The sequence below is a fragment of the Callorhinus ursinus genome, unplaced genomic scaffold (genome assembly GCF_003265705.2).
Source record: "Callorhinus ursinus isolate GAN/ISIS: 27379988/994484 unplaced genomic scaffold, GSC_fseal_2.0 scaffold12, whole genome shotgun sequence".
Classification (NCBI taxonomy): domain Eukaryota; kingdom Metazoa; phylum Chordata; class Mammalia; order Carnivora; family Otariidae; genus Callorhinus; species Callorhinus ursinus.
This window is the reverse complement of record NW_027397074.1, coordinates 73,481,971-73,502,263: the sequence shown is the minus strand read 5'-3', so window position 1 is coordinate 73,502,263 and position 20,293 is coordinate 73,481,971. Positions and strand designations below refer to the sequence as shown.

At 53.6% G+C, this 20,293-nt stretch overlaps 2 protein-coding genes and 1 long non-coding RNA gene across 7 annotated transcripts in view; 2 read left to right on the top strand and 1 right to left on the bottom strand.

The window, feature by feature from the left end:
* Window position 1: 1 nt before the first annotated feature.
* Window positions 2-7,867, top strand: CYREN (cell cycle regulator of NHEJ). Of its 3 annotated transcripts, none has more exons than XM_025854968.2 (4): window positions 2-139; window positions 4,911-5,067; window positions 5,905-5,980; window positions 6,881-7,867. In XM_025854968.2, exons 2-4 carry the CDS (start codon window positions 4,925-4,927, stop codon window positions 7,133-7,135), a joined length of 474 nt encoding a protein of 157 aa, XP_025710753.1. In that variant the 5' UTR covers window positions 2-139; window positions 4,911-4,924; the 3' UTR covers window positions 7,136-7,867. The 3 variants fall into 3 exon arrangements, with proteins under 3 accessions (XP_025710753.1, XP_025710752.1, XP_025710750.1); XM_025854967.2 differs by lacking the exon at window positions 2-139 and adding an exon at window positions 3,554-3,685; XM_025854965.2 differs by lacking the exon at window positions 2-139 and adding an exon at window positions 3,667-3,798.
* On the bottom strand, window positions 7,390-18,979 carry TMEM140 (transmembrane protein 140). 3 transcript variants are annotated; one of them, XM_025854961.2, is made up of 2 exons: window positions 18,313-18,979; window positions 7,390-9,244 (listed from the first exon to the last, which is right to left on the bottom strand). In XM_025854961.2, the coding sequence occupies exon 2, from the start codon at window positions 9,206-9,208 to the stop codon at window positions 8,654-8,656; it is 555 nt and encodes a 184-aa protein (XP_025710746.1). In that variant the 5' UTR covers window positions 9,209-9,244; window positions 18,313-18,979; the 3' UTR covers window positions 7,390-8,653. The 3 variants fall into 3 exon arrangements, with proteins under 3 accessions (XP_025710746.1, XP_025710747.1, XP_025710744.1); XM_025854962.2 differs by lacking the exon at window positions 18,313-18,979 and adding an exon at window positions 12,286-12,488; XM_025854959.2 differs by lacking the exon at window positions 18,313-18,979 and adding an exon at window positions 11,816-12,181.
* The window catches only part of LOC112811037 (uncharacterized), a 52,820-nt gene continuing 51,057 nt past the window's right edge, over window positions 18,531-20,293 (top strand). Inside the window, exon 1 of the long non-coding RNA XR_003204948.2 lies at window positions 18,531-18,663. This is a non-coding gene — a long non-coding RNA (uncharacterized lncRNA). The remainder of the gene's footprint in view (window positions 18,664-20,293) is intronic.

The window sequence follows — 20,293 nt, the reverse complement described above, 5'->3', positions numbered from 1 at the left end:
ACAGGGAGCTGGTCAGCTGCGAGCGGAGGCCCTGCGTGCCCGCTGTTGCCAGCTGTAGGACTGAGCCGTGTGGGAGGTTTGCTTGTCGCTTTGCCTTGGAGCTAGGCCGTCCTATCTCCCACTGCACTGGCTCGCTAAGGTTTGTGCTCTTCCTATTGCTTTGGGCTGCAGTCAGGGAGGTCATAGTGTTCTTTTTCTTCCCTGCGTTGGTGGAGCTTCTTGGGATGAGGTTAGGGCCCGAGGTCTCTGATTCCAGCTGCCCAATCCACCTGGGTGTCCCTGTCCCTCTGCCACTGGGGCTCCGCTTATTCTGTCACCTTCACATCCTTGAGGTGGACTGGAGCCAGCTGCCAGCGCCCTCTGCTGGTGGATGGTGAGAGGACCGGAGCCAGTGGGCCAAGCTTGCTTTTTGCATCTGAGGCGGGCGAGGCGTGGGTCTCCGGCTCTGACACTTGACAGGGGTGGCCTTGTTGCCGCGGTGCTCGGAACAGTCGTCGTAGGGCCTCTTTGGGCTGCAGCCCAGGTCTGGTGGTGCAGGTCCGGAGCAGGGGGTACTCCCAGTTACCTACTTCTGGAGAATCATGAAGTTGGTACTAAGGCCTTGGCTCCCATTCTGCTGGGATTTGGAGGAAGAGTCGGGATTTATGTGGCTCAATTATGAGAGAACACCAGAGACTGATAAGTAGTTACTTACACATTTTTACCGATTTCTACCTTGGTAAACGCTCTTTTCAAATGAAGAGAGACAAGACTTCTCCATTTACGATTTTCCCCATCTTCTGCATTGAAACAGCAAATTATTTCCCCCGGTGATTCTGTAGGACATTTAAGAAGCCGTCATGTGTTTCATTTGAGTGAGAGAATTCACTGTTTCACTTCACCATTTTGTTTCAGTTTCTCTTATTACCCATTCTCTCTGCTCAATATGGTCTCCACAGCTACTGGAATGGCTTTAAGGACTGCAAAGAAACAAAGTACGCTTGAAAAGCTATGTCTTCTCTCTTTTCCTGTATGCTCTGGGCTGAACACCCACCTCCCTTTTGTTTTGACTTTGGCTTGAGATTGTGTGGGGTTCCACAGCACACTGCCTAAAAACACAAAACAAAACCACGATACTGCCTAAAAACAAACAAAACCCAAATCCCATTCACCTCTGACCTTTTGAAATTAGCAAATACAGGTGGCCAAACCTGCCCCCTCCTGGCCCGTCTCTCCCCAGCCCTCACTCCATCCTGACTGCTGGTCAGGCTGTGTTCACCCTGGTGTTCCTCCCTGTGCCACACATACCCCTCCGGGATGAGCTCTCATCCGGTCAGTCACGTCCAAACTTGAGTTTCCTTCTCCTTCACAAGAGCTGTTCAACCCCTGCCCAGAACCCCAGCAAGCCTCCTCCCATTCTTTTGGGCAAGGGCAGCTTATTGGGAAGCCGTCAAGCCAGTGCAGCTCAGACCCCCCGAGTCTGCGTACCTGGCGTGGGTGTGGCCCACCGGCTCTGGCCCGGGCTGCTTGAGAGCCCCTCGGGGCCTCCCCCTCTCTGTTCACTGACCTGTCTGCTCTATGCTTATTGCCTCTGCTGGGCCTGCCTGGGAGCATGGCTTTCAAAGCACTTTAGCTGTTGACTCCAGCCTGTCCAGATCCCACAGCTTGAGTTTTCTGTCCCCGTTTGGGCTACTCTCTCTCCAAACAGAAAGTTGCTCACGCAGATGCAAAGGTTTCCTGTTCCTCAGACCTCATTTTTCAGCTGGCGATGGGAAGAGGTTGAAGGGAGTCAAATAATGGAAGGAGAGATTCTGCTAAGAACAAGTATTTTCTGTTCCTTTATTCACAAAACAAAATGATGCTTCACAGCTTGAGAGCAGAGGACCCTGGAAGTCAGCGGTTCTAACTTTTCGTGGAACCAGAGAAGCAGGGCCTGCTCTCCCTCCCCCCAGGTGTTGCCCTCCGGAAAAGACTGGAGGCAGAGTCCAGGTTCAGCCTGCAGCTAGATGACCCCAGTGTATGACGGGTTGGTTTTATGATTTGAAACCATGGCTTTATCTCCTTAAGCCTTGATTGGGTTAAACGTTTCCGGCCCAGCATGTGCAAGTGCTTTAGAGAAACCCAAAGCACCACACAGCTGGAAGAGAGCTTCAGGGTCCGGAGTCCCCAAGCTTGGGATGGAGCTCCCCTGTTGTGCACCTCTAATGTATGGAGACTCATTACCCCATTAGCGGATTTGTTATAAATCACAGTTAAAAGGGCTGTCTTGGTAATTTCACATTTTGGGGCCAGACGGTCTGTTCTCATCATCCTTTTACTTCAAAGTACGGCGGGAGAAGTTTCACCTCTGACTGCTTATCCTTGTGTTTTTCGTCATGTCTGTGACCTGGGGGTTTCTTTGCTGGCCTCTCTTAGCCTGCTGTAAGCTGAGTGTGATTTGAACTAAAACTAGATGCTAGCTCCATGTGTCCATAGCAGTGCTCAGAACCAGGCTGAACACAGACCACCTGGGAAGCTTTGTGGAGCTGCCCCACTCGAAGAGGGAGCACCTGGCCACCAATCTGAATGTTCAGTTAGTGACACCTACTTCCTTTAAGATAACAGATATAAACAGAGGCTTTAATTTCTTTTCCTGCACCCAAGGGGCTCACCTTGTGCTCCCTCCCCCTGGGTTGTGGACCCCCAGCAGGGAGAGTTGGCCTTGATCCCTGTAGGAATCCTGAGCTTGAAAAAATGCAGACCCTCCTCCCCTCACCCTAATTTCTCACTCGGGGGGACGCAGGAATTAACACTCTAATAAAGTCCGACTAGCACACCTCAAATGGAGCCATGTTTGGGGACTGTTAAAAAATATTCTGTTAAATAGAAAATCATTCATGACACTTGTTAAAAATATCAAGGCAGACTTTATTCAAGGGCGGGTACTACAGTGAGGTTTTGTAGTAGGGGAGAGCCATCAGGCTTAACTCTCGATACAAGGAAAAGGGACTTTATAGCCAAGGAGCAGGGTGGGGTCAGTGGATGGGAAGTTTCTAAGAGGAAACACCAGGGGTAAGGGGGATGGGTGAGGAGGAGGGCTCTGGCTAAACTCAGCACCAGGATTCTTGCTGAAGGCAATCTAGGTGATCAGACATCACCTGGAAGATGGTGAAAGACGAGGAACCCTCCCAAATGTGAGGGCGATCAGGTTTGGGGGTGGGGGTACTGGCTAAAATGACTTGGTAGGATGCTTGCTAAAATTGGACAATGTAGAGAAGGGCAGGGAAGCTCCAAAGGCAGGGCCTAGATGAGAGTTCAGAGGAGCCCGAGCGGAGTTTGGTCCAGGAGAGACTGTCGGGTCCCGGACCGCGGGCGGGGACGCCAGCGGCGCGAGCTGCCTGCAGGGGGCGCGCCGGGTCTCTGCGCGGGCCGCGGCCGGGATCGGAAGTGCAGAAGCTGGGCGGCGCGGGGCGGGGCAGTGCCGCGTCCCCACCGCCGCCCCGGGCCGCCTCTCGGGCCCGCCCTCGGGAACCCCGGAAGAGCGGCGCGGGAGCCGGGGAGGCAGGGAGCCCGGACCGGAGGAGCGCGCGGTCCGGACTGAGCTCCGTCCTGCCCCCCTGCCCGGAGCACCGGGGCCGCGAGCGAGCGTGCGGGCGGCTTCCCTTCCGTGGTCCGCTAGGCCCCGCGTGCAGGTCCACGTGCCTCTCCTCCGCGCTCTCCCCTGCAGGTTGGCGCTCGTCTCGCCGCGGTCGGGGCGGCGCACGGTCCCCGAGGCAGCGGCGGGCGGTGGATCGGGAGTGCCGGGCCCATTCCGAGCGTGCGGAGCTGGGTTTCCCCCAGGTAGAGCGGGCTCGTTCTGCCTTCCCGGCCCTCCCCGCCGGGCCTCTGCCCTCCTTGGAGCCCCGGCAGCATGGCGGCTGTTAGGCGCAAGGTTTGGCCTGCACGACTCGGCTGCGAGTCCTGGCTGCCCATTTCAAACTTTGTAACCTTGTGCACATTGCAGTCAATTCCTCGTTTGTAAGATGGGCTTGATAATATCTGGGATCGGGGTCGAATAAATGTCCGTATGCCTGGCGGTTAGCAGTGCTCGTTAGTTGTGGGAATGACTAGTAACGTTGGGACTACAACGAGGTACGTTGGCCAAGGTCTGTCCTCTGGCCAGAAAGGTTAGGATGACGTCCTGCTCATTTTTTTCCTAAGTTGTAGACAGCCTAGATGAGTCATAAATGATTATGACTCAGAGAGGGATCCCTTATTCGGGGCTGACCCTTTTCTAGGCAAACCTCTGCTCCAGTAAGCTCCTCCCTAGGCGGAGCCCTAAGCTGCTGTCAGGATTCGATTTGTACCCTTTGAGCCTTAGGGTGAGGACTTGAGCGTTAGCGTTAGGGGGAGGGGAGAAGAGAAGAGAGACCAGGTTAGATGAGAGGCTGCCCTGGGGCCTTTGGGATTCTCCCATCCCAGAGCCAGCATCAGCTGTGGTCCCTGATCCCTACTACTGGCTAAAATCTGGCCAGTCAGAAGTATCTTTGGATTAAGGGAGGGAGTGTTGGTTGATTCAACCTTACTGGGGATCAAAAGGGTCTTGGGCTTCCCTATAACCACACCAAGGTAGAGGAAATAGTCTGGAGTTGGGGAGATGAGGGAGAGATCATGACAGCTATGTTAAGGGTAGGAGAGGTGGGGCACCCTGAGGGCAGCGAGCATCTTGGATGGCAAGGAGAAGGGGAATGGCCCGTCTTAAGTCTCCTGGGCCCTGCTCTCTGCCCGGCTAACTTCTGGCCTGTCCTGACCAATAATTAAAGCTGATAACTGGAAGAATTCTAACTTCTTAGAATTTACTGGACTTTGTTACAGGACACACAGACCTATAATTCCTGGTGTGATGAGAGTGGGGTTTACTGTCCTGAATTAGAAAAGCAAATCATTAAGCCTGGGCCCTGACTCATCTTCAGGAGAGAAAAGCGAGATGGGAGACTTAAAATCTGAGGATAAAAAGAGGGTCCTTCCCACATGGATGACAACCCAGGAGGCCGAGAAGAGAAAGGTTCCAGTGAAGACCCCCAAGGGGAGGAGACGGCCGGCGGCAGCACAGGAAACTGTTGCAACAAGGTGGGACAACTTCCGGTTGGGGTTCCCGGGGAATCAGGAGGAGGGAGGGTTTGGGGGCATAGCAGTTGCTGGGGCTGAGCCTTCCACAGGTAGGTGGGTGGGTGTTTCAGCCCTGCAGAAGCCTTTTCAGCTTGCCGGTGCACAGCCTGCAGGGGTGAAGTGAGCCCTCCCCTCACAGACAGACCCCGCCTCTGCGGGTGCATCTCTGCAGCCAGGCCATCGAGGGCCAGCTCCCAGGCAGTGCTCCCCCTCTGGCTTGCACACATTGGCCAAGCTCTCTCAGACACCACTTGTCCAAAATGCCAGGCTCTTCATTTGCACCAAAAATTGTGACCAGCCAGGAGTCAAGCTAAGTGGACCAGGGTCCAGCCTCCCCGCGGGCGGATCTTCAGGGACAGACAGATGAGTAGCAGTCGCTGGGCCAGCATGGAATCAGAAGCTGCAGGGCCAGTTAGTTGAATGGTGGTAATTTGGGGAGTCTTCAGGCTGCTGGGGAGGGGATGTCCCTGCATTCTTCTAGACTGGGCACTACAGTGCTCCCCTCCCTGGCTCTTCCTTTTCTAAGTTGTCCTAACTGGACCCACCTCCCTTCTGACTTGCAGTCCTGCTCTACTGTGGTCATGGGTGCAGGTGGGGGTCAGTCACGTCTGGGCGCGATGATCTATTTGATCTGCTGGTGTCCCTTGAGTGTGGGGCACTGACCGTCAGGAGCCGGCCAGATTGGAAAGCGGCAGTGGGTGGGTAGGCCTGGGGATGTGACTCTTGCTCTCATGTTCTTCCCCCTCGTGAGACCTGAGACCCGTCCGTCCCCACCCTAGCGTCATGCCTTCCTTTCAGGCTCGCTGCAGTGAGGACTGTGTACTGCATGAGTGAAGCTGAAATGGTAGCCGTCGCTCTGGGGACCCTGATTGAGGTACGGTCAGCTGTGTCTCTTACTCTGAGGGCCGGAAACCGGACTGGGCCCTTGATTAATGGCAATACAAGAGACACCCTGCATTCTCAGGCGGCCTTAGGGGAGGGGGGGCGGCATCTGTCCTCCCATTTCTTCCACCAGGCCCTCGTCTGGCACTTCTCTCAAAGTCATGCTACCCTTGGCCTCTCCCCATGCGAGGCAGGACTTAATGTTTGGGGCTGGACACGTGGGGAGGGAGTTGCTGTGGGAGGGAGGGCAGCCATCTCCGGGGTGACTCTGTGCTGGTATGTGGAAGGGGACGGGAAGTCTTTAACTGCTTATGTTCTCCGAAGGGTCTCGGTGACTCCTGACCATTGTACTTCTTAGCCGAATGCCTTCCTGGCCTCTGAGGCGAATAGTAATTGTAGCGCCTTAGTATTGGGTAGCTGACCGGGTACTTTCATGGATTATTGTCTCATTTAATCCTTGCCATCACCTGGTGATCGTTATTTCAGATATTATCCCCATTTTACAGATAAAGAAATCGAGGCCCAGGGATTTCCCCTTAGTTATACCGCCAATAAGTGCCAGAGCTTAGGCCCACACTCAAGTTTTGTATCCCCTGCTCCTTCCATTCTGTCACCCCTGCCTTTCCAGATATATTTTTCCTGTTTTTCTTTTCCACTCTGGTATTCCTCGGGCCCCTGCCCACATCTCTCCCACGTTGGGTCTTGACTTCTGCAGGAGCTGTGAGGGGGTAGGAGGGAGGGGAGCGGGAGGAGAGGCTCTGATCAGGGAGCAGTGCTTGGCCTGGTCACACGCTCGCTTCGCGGTGGCTTCTGCACCGCTGGCAGATAAGCCGTCACGTTCACGCGGGAAATAACATCACGTCTGCTTCGCCTCTCGTTTGTCCTCCTGCAGGCCCGGGAACAGGAAAAGCCCTTCGAGCCGCCGACCCTGGCGGGCGCTGGTAAACAACAGCTGTCCCCAACCTGCTCAACGTTGTCACCGAGTTCTCCTGGGAGTGGAAGTGAGGGTGAGGGCAATGGGCAAGACGCCCTTCCTCCAGGCCTCGGCCCTCCTCGGGGGCGCACGGGGTCCGAGGCTGCGTGCAGCAGGAGCCCTGCGGAGGACGATGACATGTTAAAATATGTCCGGGAGATATTTTTCAGCTAAGGCACAGACTTCCCAGGACTTCCTTCCCAGGCGCTGAGGGAAGCCAGCTTCCCTTCCCGGCCTGGGGCCTGGCCGAGGGTGCCTAAGGGGCCCAGTCCTCCCCTCCCCGGGCTGGCAGATGCACCAAGGAGGGGAAGCCCAGGAGGCTCTGGGCCTTGGGAGCTGTCCCGGTGAGTGTGTGGAAGTGAGGAACCATAGAATTTCTGCTCTGTACCTCCTCCGCTCGGACGGTCTGTCTTTATTCACTTCCCAGGTTCGGGGAAAGGTGGACAAGGAGGTCACATTTATTGGAACCAAAGAGTCACCTTCATAAATTTGAAAGAAGAAAGCGTATAGCTGCTAATAAGTTCACTGGAATTCTGACAGTTTAGTCAGTGGGATCTCTAAGGAGGAAGCCTCTTTTAAAGCGAGTTTCCATCCCCCGTGCAGCCCGGGAGGCAGATGTCATGCCCACAGGGCTCTGCCTGGGATCTGCACTGGAAGGCCTCTGCCCCCTCCCACCCCCCCACGCTGCCACCTGCCCTTCCACTCGGCGGCTAAGCCTCCGTCCCTGGGCAGTTGGAAAGCAAGACTGGGACAGGAGCCCGCAGGAGCCTCTACAGCCGAGATCCTGCCAGAGTCCATCGTTCTGTCTCTATTCAGTGTGGCTTTGGACAGATGGAATGAGGCAGGCATCTGCCGTCCAGGTTTTCCGATGTGCAGGTGCTCAGAAATACAAACCGGTTCCCAAGACGAAGGCTGTGCTTTTATCCTTTGCAGTTCTGGGTGGAGAAGTGAAGAGATGCAGCATCTGTACGTGCGTGGAGCTGTTCTGTTCACCTCCCTCACCTCTCCGGGGATTTGGTGTATTCTGTTCCCAACCCCCGGGGCCCGTGCTAGGAATGTTTTGCCCGCTGATGCCCGTGCTTTGTCTGGCCTCGGGTCCAAGAGCCTCTCCAGGAGAGCCTTCGGAACCACCGAGGCTTCTCTTTGTGCCCAGGGGTTCGGTCTCTAGTGAATCCCTCAAGGGATCACTCCTGGGCCTTCGGGAGTGGTATTAGGGAAAGGGGGTTCATCGTATCACACCCACGACGGAGTGGGGGGAGCTTGCTAACCGGGGCCCCGAGGGACACTGAGGCGAGCTTTCTCTCATGTTCCCCGTTGGTTGACATAAACCTTCACTGGGTTCTAGTTTGACATTTGGCAAATTGCCCTGGAAGTCAGGCCTCATGACAGGAGTCCTCCCTCCATGATCCTGAGGATGGAGTGAGAATGGCTTGCTCAGATCAGTGCAGGAAAGCAGGAGTCCTCAGGATGGTGAGCTGCGTGGTCTGGGGGTGCCCTTGGGAACTTTGGAAGTCAAGGCCTCTTGACCCTGGGTACCTCCCCTCTCCATGGCGGGGCCTGGCTGCCAGGGCGTGAGATGGGCATTCGCTGTCAAACAGGCTGAGGAGACAGAGCAGCCCCTCAAGTTTCTGGCACCTTCTCTGAGCATGGTTCAGACCGAACTCTTGCGATCACGTAAGCCTTCCGACAGACCTAGTAGCTGTCCAGCTTGCTCTTGTCCTCCGCCCTCTGAGGAAACAGGATCGTGGCCATGAGCAAGGCGACGAGTAAGGCCTGCGCAGTGCCCAGAGCTAGAAACCCCGGCTCCAGCAGGGAGAGCCTGACCCACTTCCAGGTGTAGGTGAGGAAGAGGCCCAGGCCGCCGGCCAGCAGTGTGGAGGATGTGGCCAGGAAGCCCACCGCCAGCCGCCACTCTCCATCGCTGCTGTTGCACCAGGCCAGGAAGAGAGGCAGGGGGACAAAGAGCGTGAAGACCAGGGCCCCATATGCACCAAACCTGGCCAGGGCCAGGCCGACCCGCGGCACACCCAGGGCCTCCAGCTCAGGGAACTGGCGGCACCGCAGGGAGCCGGTGCCCTGGTCCCACAGGCAGAAGTTGTAGAAGCCGACTCTGAGGTTGGGCAGGTCTGTGAGGTTGCCGGCCTTCCAGAGGAGAGCATAGAAGAGCAGGGCGATGGCCGCCACCGTGACGGCCATGATGGCCAGGAAGAGCAGCTGCGCGCCCCGCCTTGGGCTGGGCGTGGTCATTTTCCCCTGCCCTTGGCACAGCCGTCTTCTGGGTACCTGCGGGAAGGCACATCTGTGAGCATCCTCACGGCTCCTGGAATTCCGTAAACACCCGTGGCACCCTTCCTCCCAACCCCAGCGGGAACCAGAAATTAGAGGGAGCCTCCAGGCAGCAACTGCTCGGTGAGTCCTCAGCCGCCTCTCTGGGCCAAGTTCAGGGGGAAGCCTCCCCCCCCCCCCCCCGCGGGGCAGCTGGGAGTACCTGAAACGTGCACACTGATGCCCTCTCAATAGGGGCTTCGCTGCACTTTCAACGCCACAAGCCACTGAAAACATCTGAGGGAGTTGCTCAGATCGTGACGAGGGTGGGCTCATCGGGGGTGAAGGAGACGCCTCTCCTTGGGGGCCCGGAGGGGGAGGACGGTGCTAAAGGCTCCGTGGGCGACAGCAGCACCACCCAGGAGCTGGAAGAACCACCATCAGTGGGACCCAGATCAGTCAAATCAGAACTTCTGAGGTTGGGGGCAGGCACTGGTTGTTCTAGAAGCTCTGTGGTGCGTTCTCATGTGAGCTGGGGTTGAGGAGCTCTGTGAGCTCAGCTGCCTGGCTCTGGGAGTCAGGACTTGGTGAAGACGAGAGGCCACCTGGTAATGAAATCACACCGTCGTACTCCCTACTTTTTAAGTGTCTACGATTTTTTTCCTGACAACAGTAATTATAGAAATCTTGGAAAGTCATTTTTAAAAGAAAAAATAGAAAAAAATCACCTCTTCTCCCACCGCATACATAGAATCACTGTTAATTTTCTACCAATATTTTTTTTCATATGTGGTGTATTTTTAAATAATCATACAGTTGATCACAATGATTTTCTCACCGACTATTGTGAACCTTTTCTCGAAGCTGTTAGATAGTCTTCAAAAACGTGGTTAATGGCTGCGTAATAGCTCATGTCATAGATTTATCCATGACACTGTCAGACAAGTTGTGTCCATTTTTCACCATTATAAGTGACAATCAGGGAAGATGCTTGTACGATTCTGATTTTTCCTTAGGCTAGATCTCTAAGAGCACAATCAGAGTCAAAAGTAAAAAAAATTTTTGGTGATTTTATTGCATATTGCCCAATTGACCTGCAGAAAACTTCATGGTAGTCCCTGTAATGTAGTAGACACCTTCCTCATCGTATTTGAAAAATCTTTTCACTCCTTTTTTTACTCCGAAGGACTTCTCCAAACTGGCCTCTACAACAGTTGTCTGCATACGATACCTTTATATTTGTAAATCTTCCAGGGTGGAATAAAGTGGCCGTTGACAGCCCAGAGCCGTGGGAACTCAGTGCTGCCGGCCTTAGGCCTTAGAAGACACCAGGTGCTGGGGACAAACTAGAGTGACATCCGGTCAGCGCCGGAGGGCAGCGTCTGAAGGGTCCCCTGGGGAGGAGCGGGCCCTCCCTCTTTCCCACAGCTGACTGGAAGGAAGGGGTGTCTGACCTCGTCCCGTGTTTGTTCTGTGAGAACAGAAAGTGCCCGGAGGGAGAGAAAGAACACGGACTTGGGACCAGGACGTGGGGCCGCACGGCACTGGGCTGGCTGCTACTCGTGTCCTGTAGGACAGCTGGACTTCAGGACTCGTGCTCTAAGCGGCTGGAGGCCGGTCCTAGCTTCTTTGTCTAAACGTTCCCTAGTGAAAGCTTGCAGTGTTTGGCTGGGGAAGCCCATGGCACTCCCCTCCTCTGCTGTCGTAGGAGCCCCCCTGGCTTTTTTGGCCTTTAACAATCCTAGCAACCACGTTCTTGCCACCATGAACTTTTTAATTCCCTTTCACAATAAGCCTTGCTTCCTTCAGAGGTAGCCTGGGAGACTGCTGAGTCACTGTCGCCCTTTTTAGCTGAACATTTTCCTGTTTACAACAAAGCAATAGATGCTGACTGTAGAATGCTAGAAAAATATGCGAACGACTAAAAATCATCTATACCTTTGGGCTGTAGAAATAACCACTCTTTAACAACGCATTCCCTTCCATATGCTGTTTTACACAGTTGGGCTCGCATAACTGTGGATCCCGCTTTGTAAACACCGTGATAGCGTGAGTACACCTGTATATATTACGTTGTTCGACATTACTTTGTAAGACTAGAAATAATGCTGTGGTGGATGTTGGTGAATCGCCGTCTCTTGCCACTGGCACTTGCTTCTCAAGACCCCTGAAGTGCCCTCTCCTGAGTCATGGAATCAAAAGAAACTTTACAAACTGTCCTGGCACCTTTGTTCCCCTTCACAGAGGAGGGTCAGAAGCTCCGGTCTCCATCTCGGCTAAAACACCCACCCGCTTAGTCACTGTAGAGCTCTGTTGTATACCCGTGTTGATCCTACACTTACTTACACTTTCTTCTTTGCCACTGTCTGCTCATGGCTTTCCATGTTACATTTTCCTCTTAGCCCCATAATCGAGATTCCCACAAAACTCCCTTCTCTCCTTTGTCTTATATAAAAACACCACAAAGACCCGCCCTCGTCCTATGTTTTTTTCGATCCGTTCTTCCTGCCCGCACGTCTAATGTCACCCAGTACCCAGACGTTCTGTGGAGCTGGGGCTTAAGTCTCTCACCATCTACCCGATTCACACCTGCGTGCCTCTGTTGCTCACGACGTCCCGAGGGGGCCTCACAGGGCACCCCTGCACGTCTTTCATGCCATGTGACCGCTCGTCCGCCACCCGCGGCAATTCTGTTCCACTCAGTAGGTGTTCAGCGAGCCCTTGGAATGTGGCCCGTGGTGGGGCGTGGGGGGCCCACGGAGAGCCGCCCCTCCAGGAGTGTGGGCACTGGACTCCCGGATCTCCGACTTCCTCCCCCCCGGAACACTATCCTGTGCTCTCCCTGGAGGGCCTTAGTCTTCTGGAACGTGCAACCAAGGGTGCCCTCTTTTCCCGTGCAACATGAACAATGACCTGGCCTTCTTCCTGCTCCTTTGAGGACCGGACCTCTCCTGTTAGCCTTGCTCCCCACCCTCCCCGCCCAACCCCCAGCTTCCACTAACAGTGACTTCCGCTGTATTTTCCAAGAACTGGAGGCAAGTCAGGACTTGGGTACTTGCCAGTTCCTCTGCCTGGAATGCTCTTCTGTTGTCACGGGTCTCCCTCCCTTGTCTCCCTTGGGTCTCTCTGCGCCAGTGTTCCTTTCTCAGGGAGGCTGCCCGATTAGCATCTTCACCTTGACCGACCGCACCCCCCTCCCCCCCGCAGCCCAGCAGCCGCAGCCGGGGCTCCCCAGGCCCCTTTCCTGCTCTCTCCCGGCAGCCTTTTTACCATCTCCCATCCTCAACCTTTTCTTGTTCCCCCACCCTCGCCCCCAGTGGGATATAAACTCCATGAGGGCCAGGACTTTGCTGCTCATTCATGTGTCTGTGGTTAGCTAGCTGGCTGTTTATCTACGAAAAAATCTATCTTTTACTGTTATGGCCCCAACACCCAGGGCCACCAGGCACAAGGCAGGCACTCAATGTCTATTGAGTGACATGTGAATGACTGAATGAAGGTTCGCAACGGCACACAGTTGCTCAAACTCCTCCCTGTGTTTACAGCCCCCACCCCCCAACTCTGGGCTCAGAGTTTGGGCACGTCCCTCCCCGTCTGGAACATCACAGGCCTGTTCCTGGGGGCTGTTGTGAGACCGAAGCGTGGCAGTTGTCCACACCGACCGACTGGTGCCTGGTGCACAGCCTGCTGCACCAGCTCCGCTAATCCTGGTGGAGCATTGTCCGCGATCGATCGATCCATGGAGATCGATCCGGGGGAGAAAAGGGAGGTGAGGGCGGGGGAGGAGGGCTGGGAGTGCCGCAGGAATGGAGAGCGAAGCGAAGCCAGGGAAGAAAATGTCAGTGGAATGAAGCCACACGGACCATCTGACAGGGGACGAGCCCGGGGGAGTGCTTAGTTGTCAGAGGCGGTGGCTGGCCCGGACTAACTCCTCTCTGATCAGTGTGTTCACGGTTGGGGTGTGGCTCTGACAAAAATCAAAAGGGAAGAAGAAAGGGAAATGTGTCATATTTCCTTTGGCAGAAATAGGAGCCCAGGTTCTTCTTTTTCCAAACTGGGCCGCAGCGGTGCCTCCCAAGTGTGTGCAGTGGGGACATCTGCCCGGGTCTCCCCGCAGTTGGTGTTTTATGCAACACGTGCCATTTTGATGCACTTAATTCTGCACGTAAACAAAAGCAGCTTCGTCGGCAGAAACAGGACCACACCCCGAGACTGCTTGGATGGCCCAAATCATCAGGCTCAAGGCCTCCACGTTGGCCGAGCTACTCAAGTAGGCTGTGTCAGTGGTTCCAGTGACGTTAACTGGCTCTTGGTTCATCTGTTTTGTTGCTTACTAGCCCCTGCAAGCAGATGATCCCGCTGGGGGCAAAGGTCAAAGACAATTTAGAGGGAGAAACGGTCCTTCATAATGAGCACAGGCCTGCACCTTGGGCCCATCCGCATTTGGTGTTTCGCGGCGGGACTCCACAACTAGTTGATGGGAGGCTAAGGTTAAGGTTCCCCGGACCTGAAGCAGAGTTTGAAGGCAAGTAGTACTAGAAACTAGGACTGCCGTTGGCTGTCGCTCTTGGTTCTCCCGCCCGGCCCTCTCCCACAATCCCGACAGAGAGCCACAGCCCCCTCCTACCGAGGAGGCCAGGGTTTCCTCTCGTGACTCCATGAACGGCCCATTTTGGATGGTTCCCTCTGTCACAGGCCCTGTGGAATCAGTAGCACTCAGGGCAAACCAGGGGCCTGGCTTCACTGAGCTTGCTTTCTAGGTTGGGGAGACCAACGCCAACGATATACTTTTAAAAAGATAATTATAATTTTGAAAAGATTTGGGAAGGAAATAAACAGGATGAAGTAAAGGAGAGAAGGTGACAGGAGGAAGCCATTAGTCTCGATCAGTGGGTCAGGGAAGGCCTGCGTGGGGAGGAGGTATTTGGTTTGAGGCCGGAGGGACGTGAAAGAGCCCTGCTGAGCTGGGCCAGGGGAAGAGCCTTCCCGGGAGCGAGTGCAGTAGTTTTGAACGCTTGGTTGGGAGACAAACAGATTTCCAGGGCCCGGGGCGGCGGCAGCCCCGTGACTGAGGAGAGGGGACTAGACCAGTCCGGACCGGCGAGTAGTCCCCGGTCCCGGAGGGCCTCGTAGGCCAGGGTGACAGGTGTGGATTATAGCCTTCTAACCGAGTGTTCCCTTAACTCATGTCCCTATTCCCCCAAACACAAGGAACTAGGCGGCCCTGTGATTTGGGACAGACGGAGCCAAGTCCAGGGGCTACTTCACACGCTTCCTGCCAGGTAGCCCTGCGGGACGCACCGAGACCTACTTGAATGTTGTTACACCCAAGAAGAGGAGGACTTCGAGAATAATCGACAGTCACGAACACCTAGACCTTAACTTTTTCAAGAGGTCTTTAGAGAGTTGGCTGGAAACAGGGGTAAGTTTCCCAGGAACTTGACCTCCATCCTCACATGGGAGGGGAGGGTTCTTCCCTGGCGAGTTTGTAATGCATCTGAAAGGGCTTCAAGACACAAAATAACTCAGAGAAAGCAACTCACCACCAAGTTGAGTAGCAGACGCCCTGGGGCTTCCCCCCCCCCCCCCCCCCCCCCCCCCAGCCTGCAGGGCCAGTATTTGGGGAACCTGCGAAAGCCGGTCCTGGCCTGGTCAGTCTCAGGGCTGGGGTGGGCTGGTGGCCTGAGGAGAGGGCAGAGGCTGACAGAAGCTAGCTCCCCTCACAAAAGCGCTGGGCGTCTCAGGATCCCCTCCCAAAGTCTGTTGATGTCTAGGTTGGGGCTGACACACTGAATTCTTCGTGTGCCTGGACCACAACGTGGAGGCCGCAGCAGGGCCCAGCCCAGGTGGCAGTTCTCAGCCTAAGTCAGCCATCGAGGACACCTAACGCACACGGAGCACAACCCTCCAACCCCGCTTCCGCTAGCTCGCCTTACCCCACAGAGCAGGGCCTCCTAGCCAGTCATGCCCCCTGGTTTCCACACTTCGGCTTCGCTCCACCACGGGCTCTTGCCCCAAGTCCCACCCCGGTGCTCCATGCTTGGGAGGCGCTGTCCTCCCCCAGTCCACGGCTTGTCCCTCAAATCAAGGAAGGGTAAACTCCTGCCTGAATTGTTTTCATTTTGTCATTTGACAGGGCTGAGGACGCTGAGGTGGTGTGAGCCCGGGGTGCCAACCTCTGAGGAAGCTCAGTTGCTAATGAGAACACACTGCCCGTGTATTCCAAGATTAAATTTGCAGGTACTTATTAAATCACTTGAAGATGTACCATTCTGAGTCTAGAGCCACTGAAATAATCGCAGGATCCAGTTCCCAGGTAGATTCCTAGAAATAACGGGGGAAATTGGGCCCCAACCCCCCCGCCGGCGGTAGGCCCCCGGGGGTACTGGGCTGGAAGGCTCAAGAGTGGAGTATCTCAGAAAAGACACATGTAGAGGGCGCCTGGGTGGCTCAGATGGTTAAGCGTCTGCCTTCGGCTCAGGTCATGATCCCAGAGTCCTGGGATCGAGACCCGCATCCGGTTCCCCGCTCCTTGGGAGCCTGCTTCTCTCTCTCTCTCTCCTCCTCTGTCTCTCATGTATAAATAAATAAAATCTTTAAAAAAAAAAAAAGACATGTAGGAAGTTAATATGTGATAAAAGTGGCATTACAGTTCAGTGGGAGGTTTTCCATTAACTAGCGCTGGAGCGGTTGATGAGCTAACTGAAAACCAGACAAAACTGGTTTAAGTCCTTGTCTCTCGCCACATATCAAAATAAAGTTCACATGGATCCAAACGTGACATGTAACGAATAGAGGAGAAAAAAAGAAAAGACCTAGAAAAAAGTGAAGATTTGATTTACGACTGAGAAAGAACACTTTGAACCTAAAAGCAAATTGAAATCACAAAAAAATTGTACAGATTTAACCGTTTAGACAGTTACATTTCCATATAACATAATAAAATCACAAGTCAATGAGCGTGGAAAATATCTGCAATAAATATGAAATGAGTAATATTACTAATATACCAAATGTTCATACAAATAGGTAAGAAAAACAACCCCTCTAAGAAGGGACAAAGAATATGAGGACATTTCAGAAGAGAAGGACTGCCAAATAGGTCACTGTAGCTTTATACTCTCCACCAAATGTGTGGGAGTTTCCCTCCACCAAGCAATTCTCTGTGACACCAGGTGGTGTCCTATTTAACTCAATTCTGACACCATCTACTTGAAGAGAGTGTCAGGTCCCACAGGCAAAGGGCTCGGTCCCATAAGCGGCCTCCGCCCCCACTCCCCGCTCCAGAGGAGGCTTCATTACTGGGACCGATGGATAACATCACTGGGCACTGGGTGTGGGTGATTGAATCTCCAGCCAGTCGGCCTCCCTGGAGGTTGTGGGCTGGGGCTAAAAGTTCCCCTCTAATCCCAGGGTTGCTTCCCCTGACAACCAAACCCCATCTATAGAGATTTGCCAGAAGTCAGCTCATTAACATAAACCCAGATGTGCTTGAAAGGAGCTTCCTAGCGAATAAAGAAGACACCCTTATCTCTATTATCACTTAGGAAATTCCAAGGGTTTTAAGAGCTCTGTGCCAAGAAGGGGAATAAAGACCAAATATATATTCTTCTTATGTAAATCGCGGTATCTCATTAACTAACATGAAAAAAAGTCTATACCTTTTGTAATGCAAGCAAAGATATGCCAAGTCAAATAACCTAGGAGTTTCCCTATCAAAACCGCAGATGAAAACGTTGGTTGTCACAGAAGGCATGGCAAAGCGGGCATGTTCATGCAGTGATGGTGGAAATGGTTAAACATCCGTGCAGACTTTCTAGGAGGCAATTTGGCAATATGCACTGAAACCCCTAAAAACCATTCTTTCTGGCCTAGTAACTCCACTTAGGAGTTTATCCTAAGGCAGCAATCAGAAACGCAATCAACGATTTATATACAGGAATGTTCATCGCAGTATTTGGCAAAAAATGGGAAGGAACTCGAATGCCCACCAGTGGAATTAAATTAAGACACATCAAGGCAGTGAAACTCTGCAGACTTTAGAAAAGTCACGTCTAAAATCACACTCTATAGTTATGACTACAAGACAGAGACTAAGGAAACATTCTAAAATGTTAACGTTAGCCATGGTAGCTACCTGTGGGTGGTGGCAGCCTTATGGACAACTGTTCTCTTTTTGCATTAAAAATATCCCAGATTTAGGTGTTGTATTTATGTAAAACTGAAATGCAGAAAACAAACATAAACACTCTTCAGGATTAGGTGAGATAAGGCAGGCGTTGGCTGGAAAGAACACGGAGAAAGGGGAATATGTACAAAATCCACAGTCTTGGGAACTAAGTCTCAGGTCTGGGGCTTGGGGAGGGAGAGGGTGTAGGGAGAAGGTACTGAAAAATGCACACTAGTTGTCAGGAGGAAAGAAGGAAAGAAGGAATTGTGTGTGTGTGTGTGTGTGTGTGTGTCTTTCCCAAAGGAGCCTTTGGTTTTACAGGTGAAGAAGTGTAACAGAAGTTATTAAGGAACAGTCCATAGTAAAGTATTTTAAGATAAGCACCAGCAGCACCAATATCCCATCGGGTCATGAGAAGCAATGCAGTCTAATAACAGAGGGTCCGAAAAATCTTAGACCCTGTAATAGCCCGAGTCAAGAACACAGGTCTTTCTGACAATCTTAACCCGCGGTGTGTTTTAAGGATTTTAAGTGTGGTTTTGTAACTTTGAGGACTAGTTTAGCTCCTGTGAGTCGCGGATCTGCTCCCGCCTGGCTGCCCGTTTCTGCGCAGCAGCCCACCCCGCAGGCCCCACACACGGATTTGTACGGACTTGGGGCGAGCCCCTGGCGGCCACACTTGTCCCGGCGTGGCTCTCCCGGGGGACACTGGCGACGCCCGCACCGTCTTGGGGGCCGGGGGCGCCCACGTTGGTGCTGGGGGGAGCTGCGGGAAGGAGGGCCGAGCGGGCAGGGCAGCGCAGGTCCTGGGGCGGGGGGCCAGGTGCGGGCCCGGGCTCGGTGCCGGAACGTGGGAGGCGTGCGCGGGCCTGAGGCTAGCGGGGGCCAGCTGGGTCGCGTGCGGGCGGGTACTTACCGCAGAAGAGGCGGACCCCGCGGCGAGCCTCGCAGGCAGGCGGGTCCCGCGCGGGCTCCGGAGAGGGGCCGGGGCAGCGGGGGGTCGCGGGGGGCAGCGGGGCCGAGCGGACCGACGCGGGGCGGGGCGGCGGCCCTGCTTGCGTTGGCGCTCGTGCCCAAGCCAACAGCGCTCTGGAAGCCGGGCCCCTGATGCGGACTGGTGCCCCAGCAGCTGATTTCACTTTCATTTCTTCACTCCCCGGTGGCCCGTGACTTTTCGGAAAAAAGGGAGGTAAACAACGTGGCGGTTCAGCAGCTCGCGTCCTGTCCCCACACTAGAGCCCGCGAGCCGAGGGACGGCAAGAGCCAGGTGAGTGGGCAGCGCACCCGGATCCCGCACGGCGAAGGGCCCAGCGTTTAGACGCCGCGTAAACACGACCTAGGGTTTTATTCGCAAGGGACCGTCCCCGTCCGCCGGTCTAAGACCCCGGGCCCAGTCCCACCGTCTGTCTGCCCCTTTCTTTTCCCAAACCGCCTCTGTGGGATGGCTGGGCTTCCCGGGACCCAAACCTTGGTGTTCTTCGGGGTTCCACCAGGATGTTTGGGCCCCCGGAACGTCTCTTCCTTCAAAATAAGAGCAGGACGAAGCTTTTATTTTGTAATCACCGGGGCTCCTAGCCAGAGTTTAAAAAATTGCTTTCTTGGCTCACATGACCAGCTGGGCATTCCAATTTGGAGCAAAGCTCGTGTAAGTCAGTAGACAGCTACCCTACGAATACTGGAATCCTTTCCCCTCCCCCTGCCCTTCCCGCAGGGGGAGTTCTTTGAAATGCCTCACTCCCCGCCCCTTTGTAGTTCTTTTATTTTATTTTTAAGATTTTATTTATTTATTTGACAGAGAGACATAGCAAGAGAGGGAACACAAGCATGGGGAGCGGGAGAGGGAGAAGCAGGCTTCCCGCGGAGCAGGGAGCCCGATGCGGGGCTCGATTCCAGGACCCTGGGATCCGGACCTGAGCCGAAAGCAGACCCTCAACGACTGAGCCAACCAGGCACCTCTTTTATATTTTATTTTATTTTAAGGATCTTATTTATTTGTAGTTCTTTTAAACTGAAATCCTAGAAATTGAGGTCTGATTGGAAGAAGAGGGGCTCTGGGGTCAGGGCTCTCTGCTGCAGGTTAGCAAATTATTTAACAAAGTTGAGCACCAGCATCGGTTTCTTATCGGTGAAATGGAAACCTTCCTGCTTGACATGGTTGTTGTGGAAATTGGAGATAAGGTGTGAGAGTGCTTAGCACTGAGTGCTGAGTACTGGGCACACAGTGAGGGCAGGTGTTTTGATTCAAAGCAGAATTTCTAAATATTTAGCGTAACCTTCCTGACAATGCCTTCAAGGCAGAGACCAAATTAACTTTCTGGTACGAATATAAAATAGATCCTCTGAAGATTGAACACTGGTGAGTACAGTGATATGGTATTCAAGAGACAGAGATATATATATTTAAAAATTCGTCTGAGGTTACAATGCCCAGTAGTCTCAAAAAGTGTCAAACAGTTTAGAGTTCTTTATGAAAAGCAGCAACCCCACATTCTCCCACCTTCTCCAGAGGCAAGTGCTTTCACCTGTCAGGCGGATTCTTAGGGTATTCCACCTCAGTTCTCACAATAACCCGTGTGTATCGGTACTTTCTGGGTTTTCAGCTTCGGGCCTAATCTGTTGATTGGGCAACTGTAACAGATGAAGATTTAGCTTTCTTCTCCCTGACTGTGTTCCTCAAGCATGAGTCTTTTCCTCCCCCTCCGTCCAAACTGGTTTTGTTTAAATCAATATTCAGTGTCTGCGATATTGTAACATGTAAATACCACACACAGTAGTGGAGCTGTGTAGAAAACTGATTTTTTTTTCCTTCCCTGCAAAACTGTTAATCTTCCCTGGAGATAATAATTGCCTTAATTCTTTGTTTGCTTGGATTCCTGTGTGCTTAACACCAGTCCAAC

Coding starts and splice junctions, on each gene's coding strand:
- CYREN (XM_025854968.2), top strand. CDS start 4,925: ATGGGAGACTTAAAATCTGAGGATAAAAAGAGGGTCCTTCCCACATGG. Junction 5,068..5,904: donor CAGGAAACTGTTGCAACAAG/GTGGGACAACTT, acceptor CCTTCCTTTCAG/GCTCGCTGCAGTGAGGACTG. Junction 5,981..6,880: donor CTCTGGGGACCCTGATTGAG/GTACGGTCAGCT, acceptor GTCCTCCTGCAG/GCCCGGGAACAGGAAAAGCC.
- TMEM140 (XM_025854959.2), bottom strand. CDS start 11,881: ATGAAAGACGTGCAGGGGTGCCCTGTGAGGCCCCCTCGGGACGTCGTG. Junction 9,245..11,815: donor TGAGCAACAGAGGCACGCAG/GTGTGAATCGGG, acceptor GCCTTCCCGCAG/GTACCCAGAAGACGGCTGTG.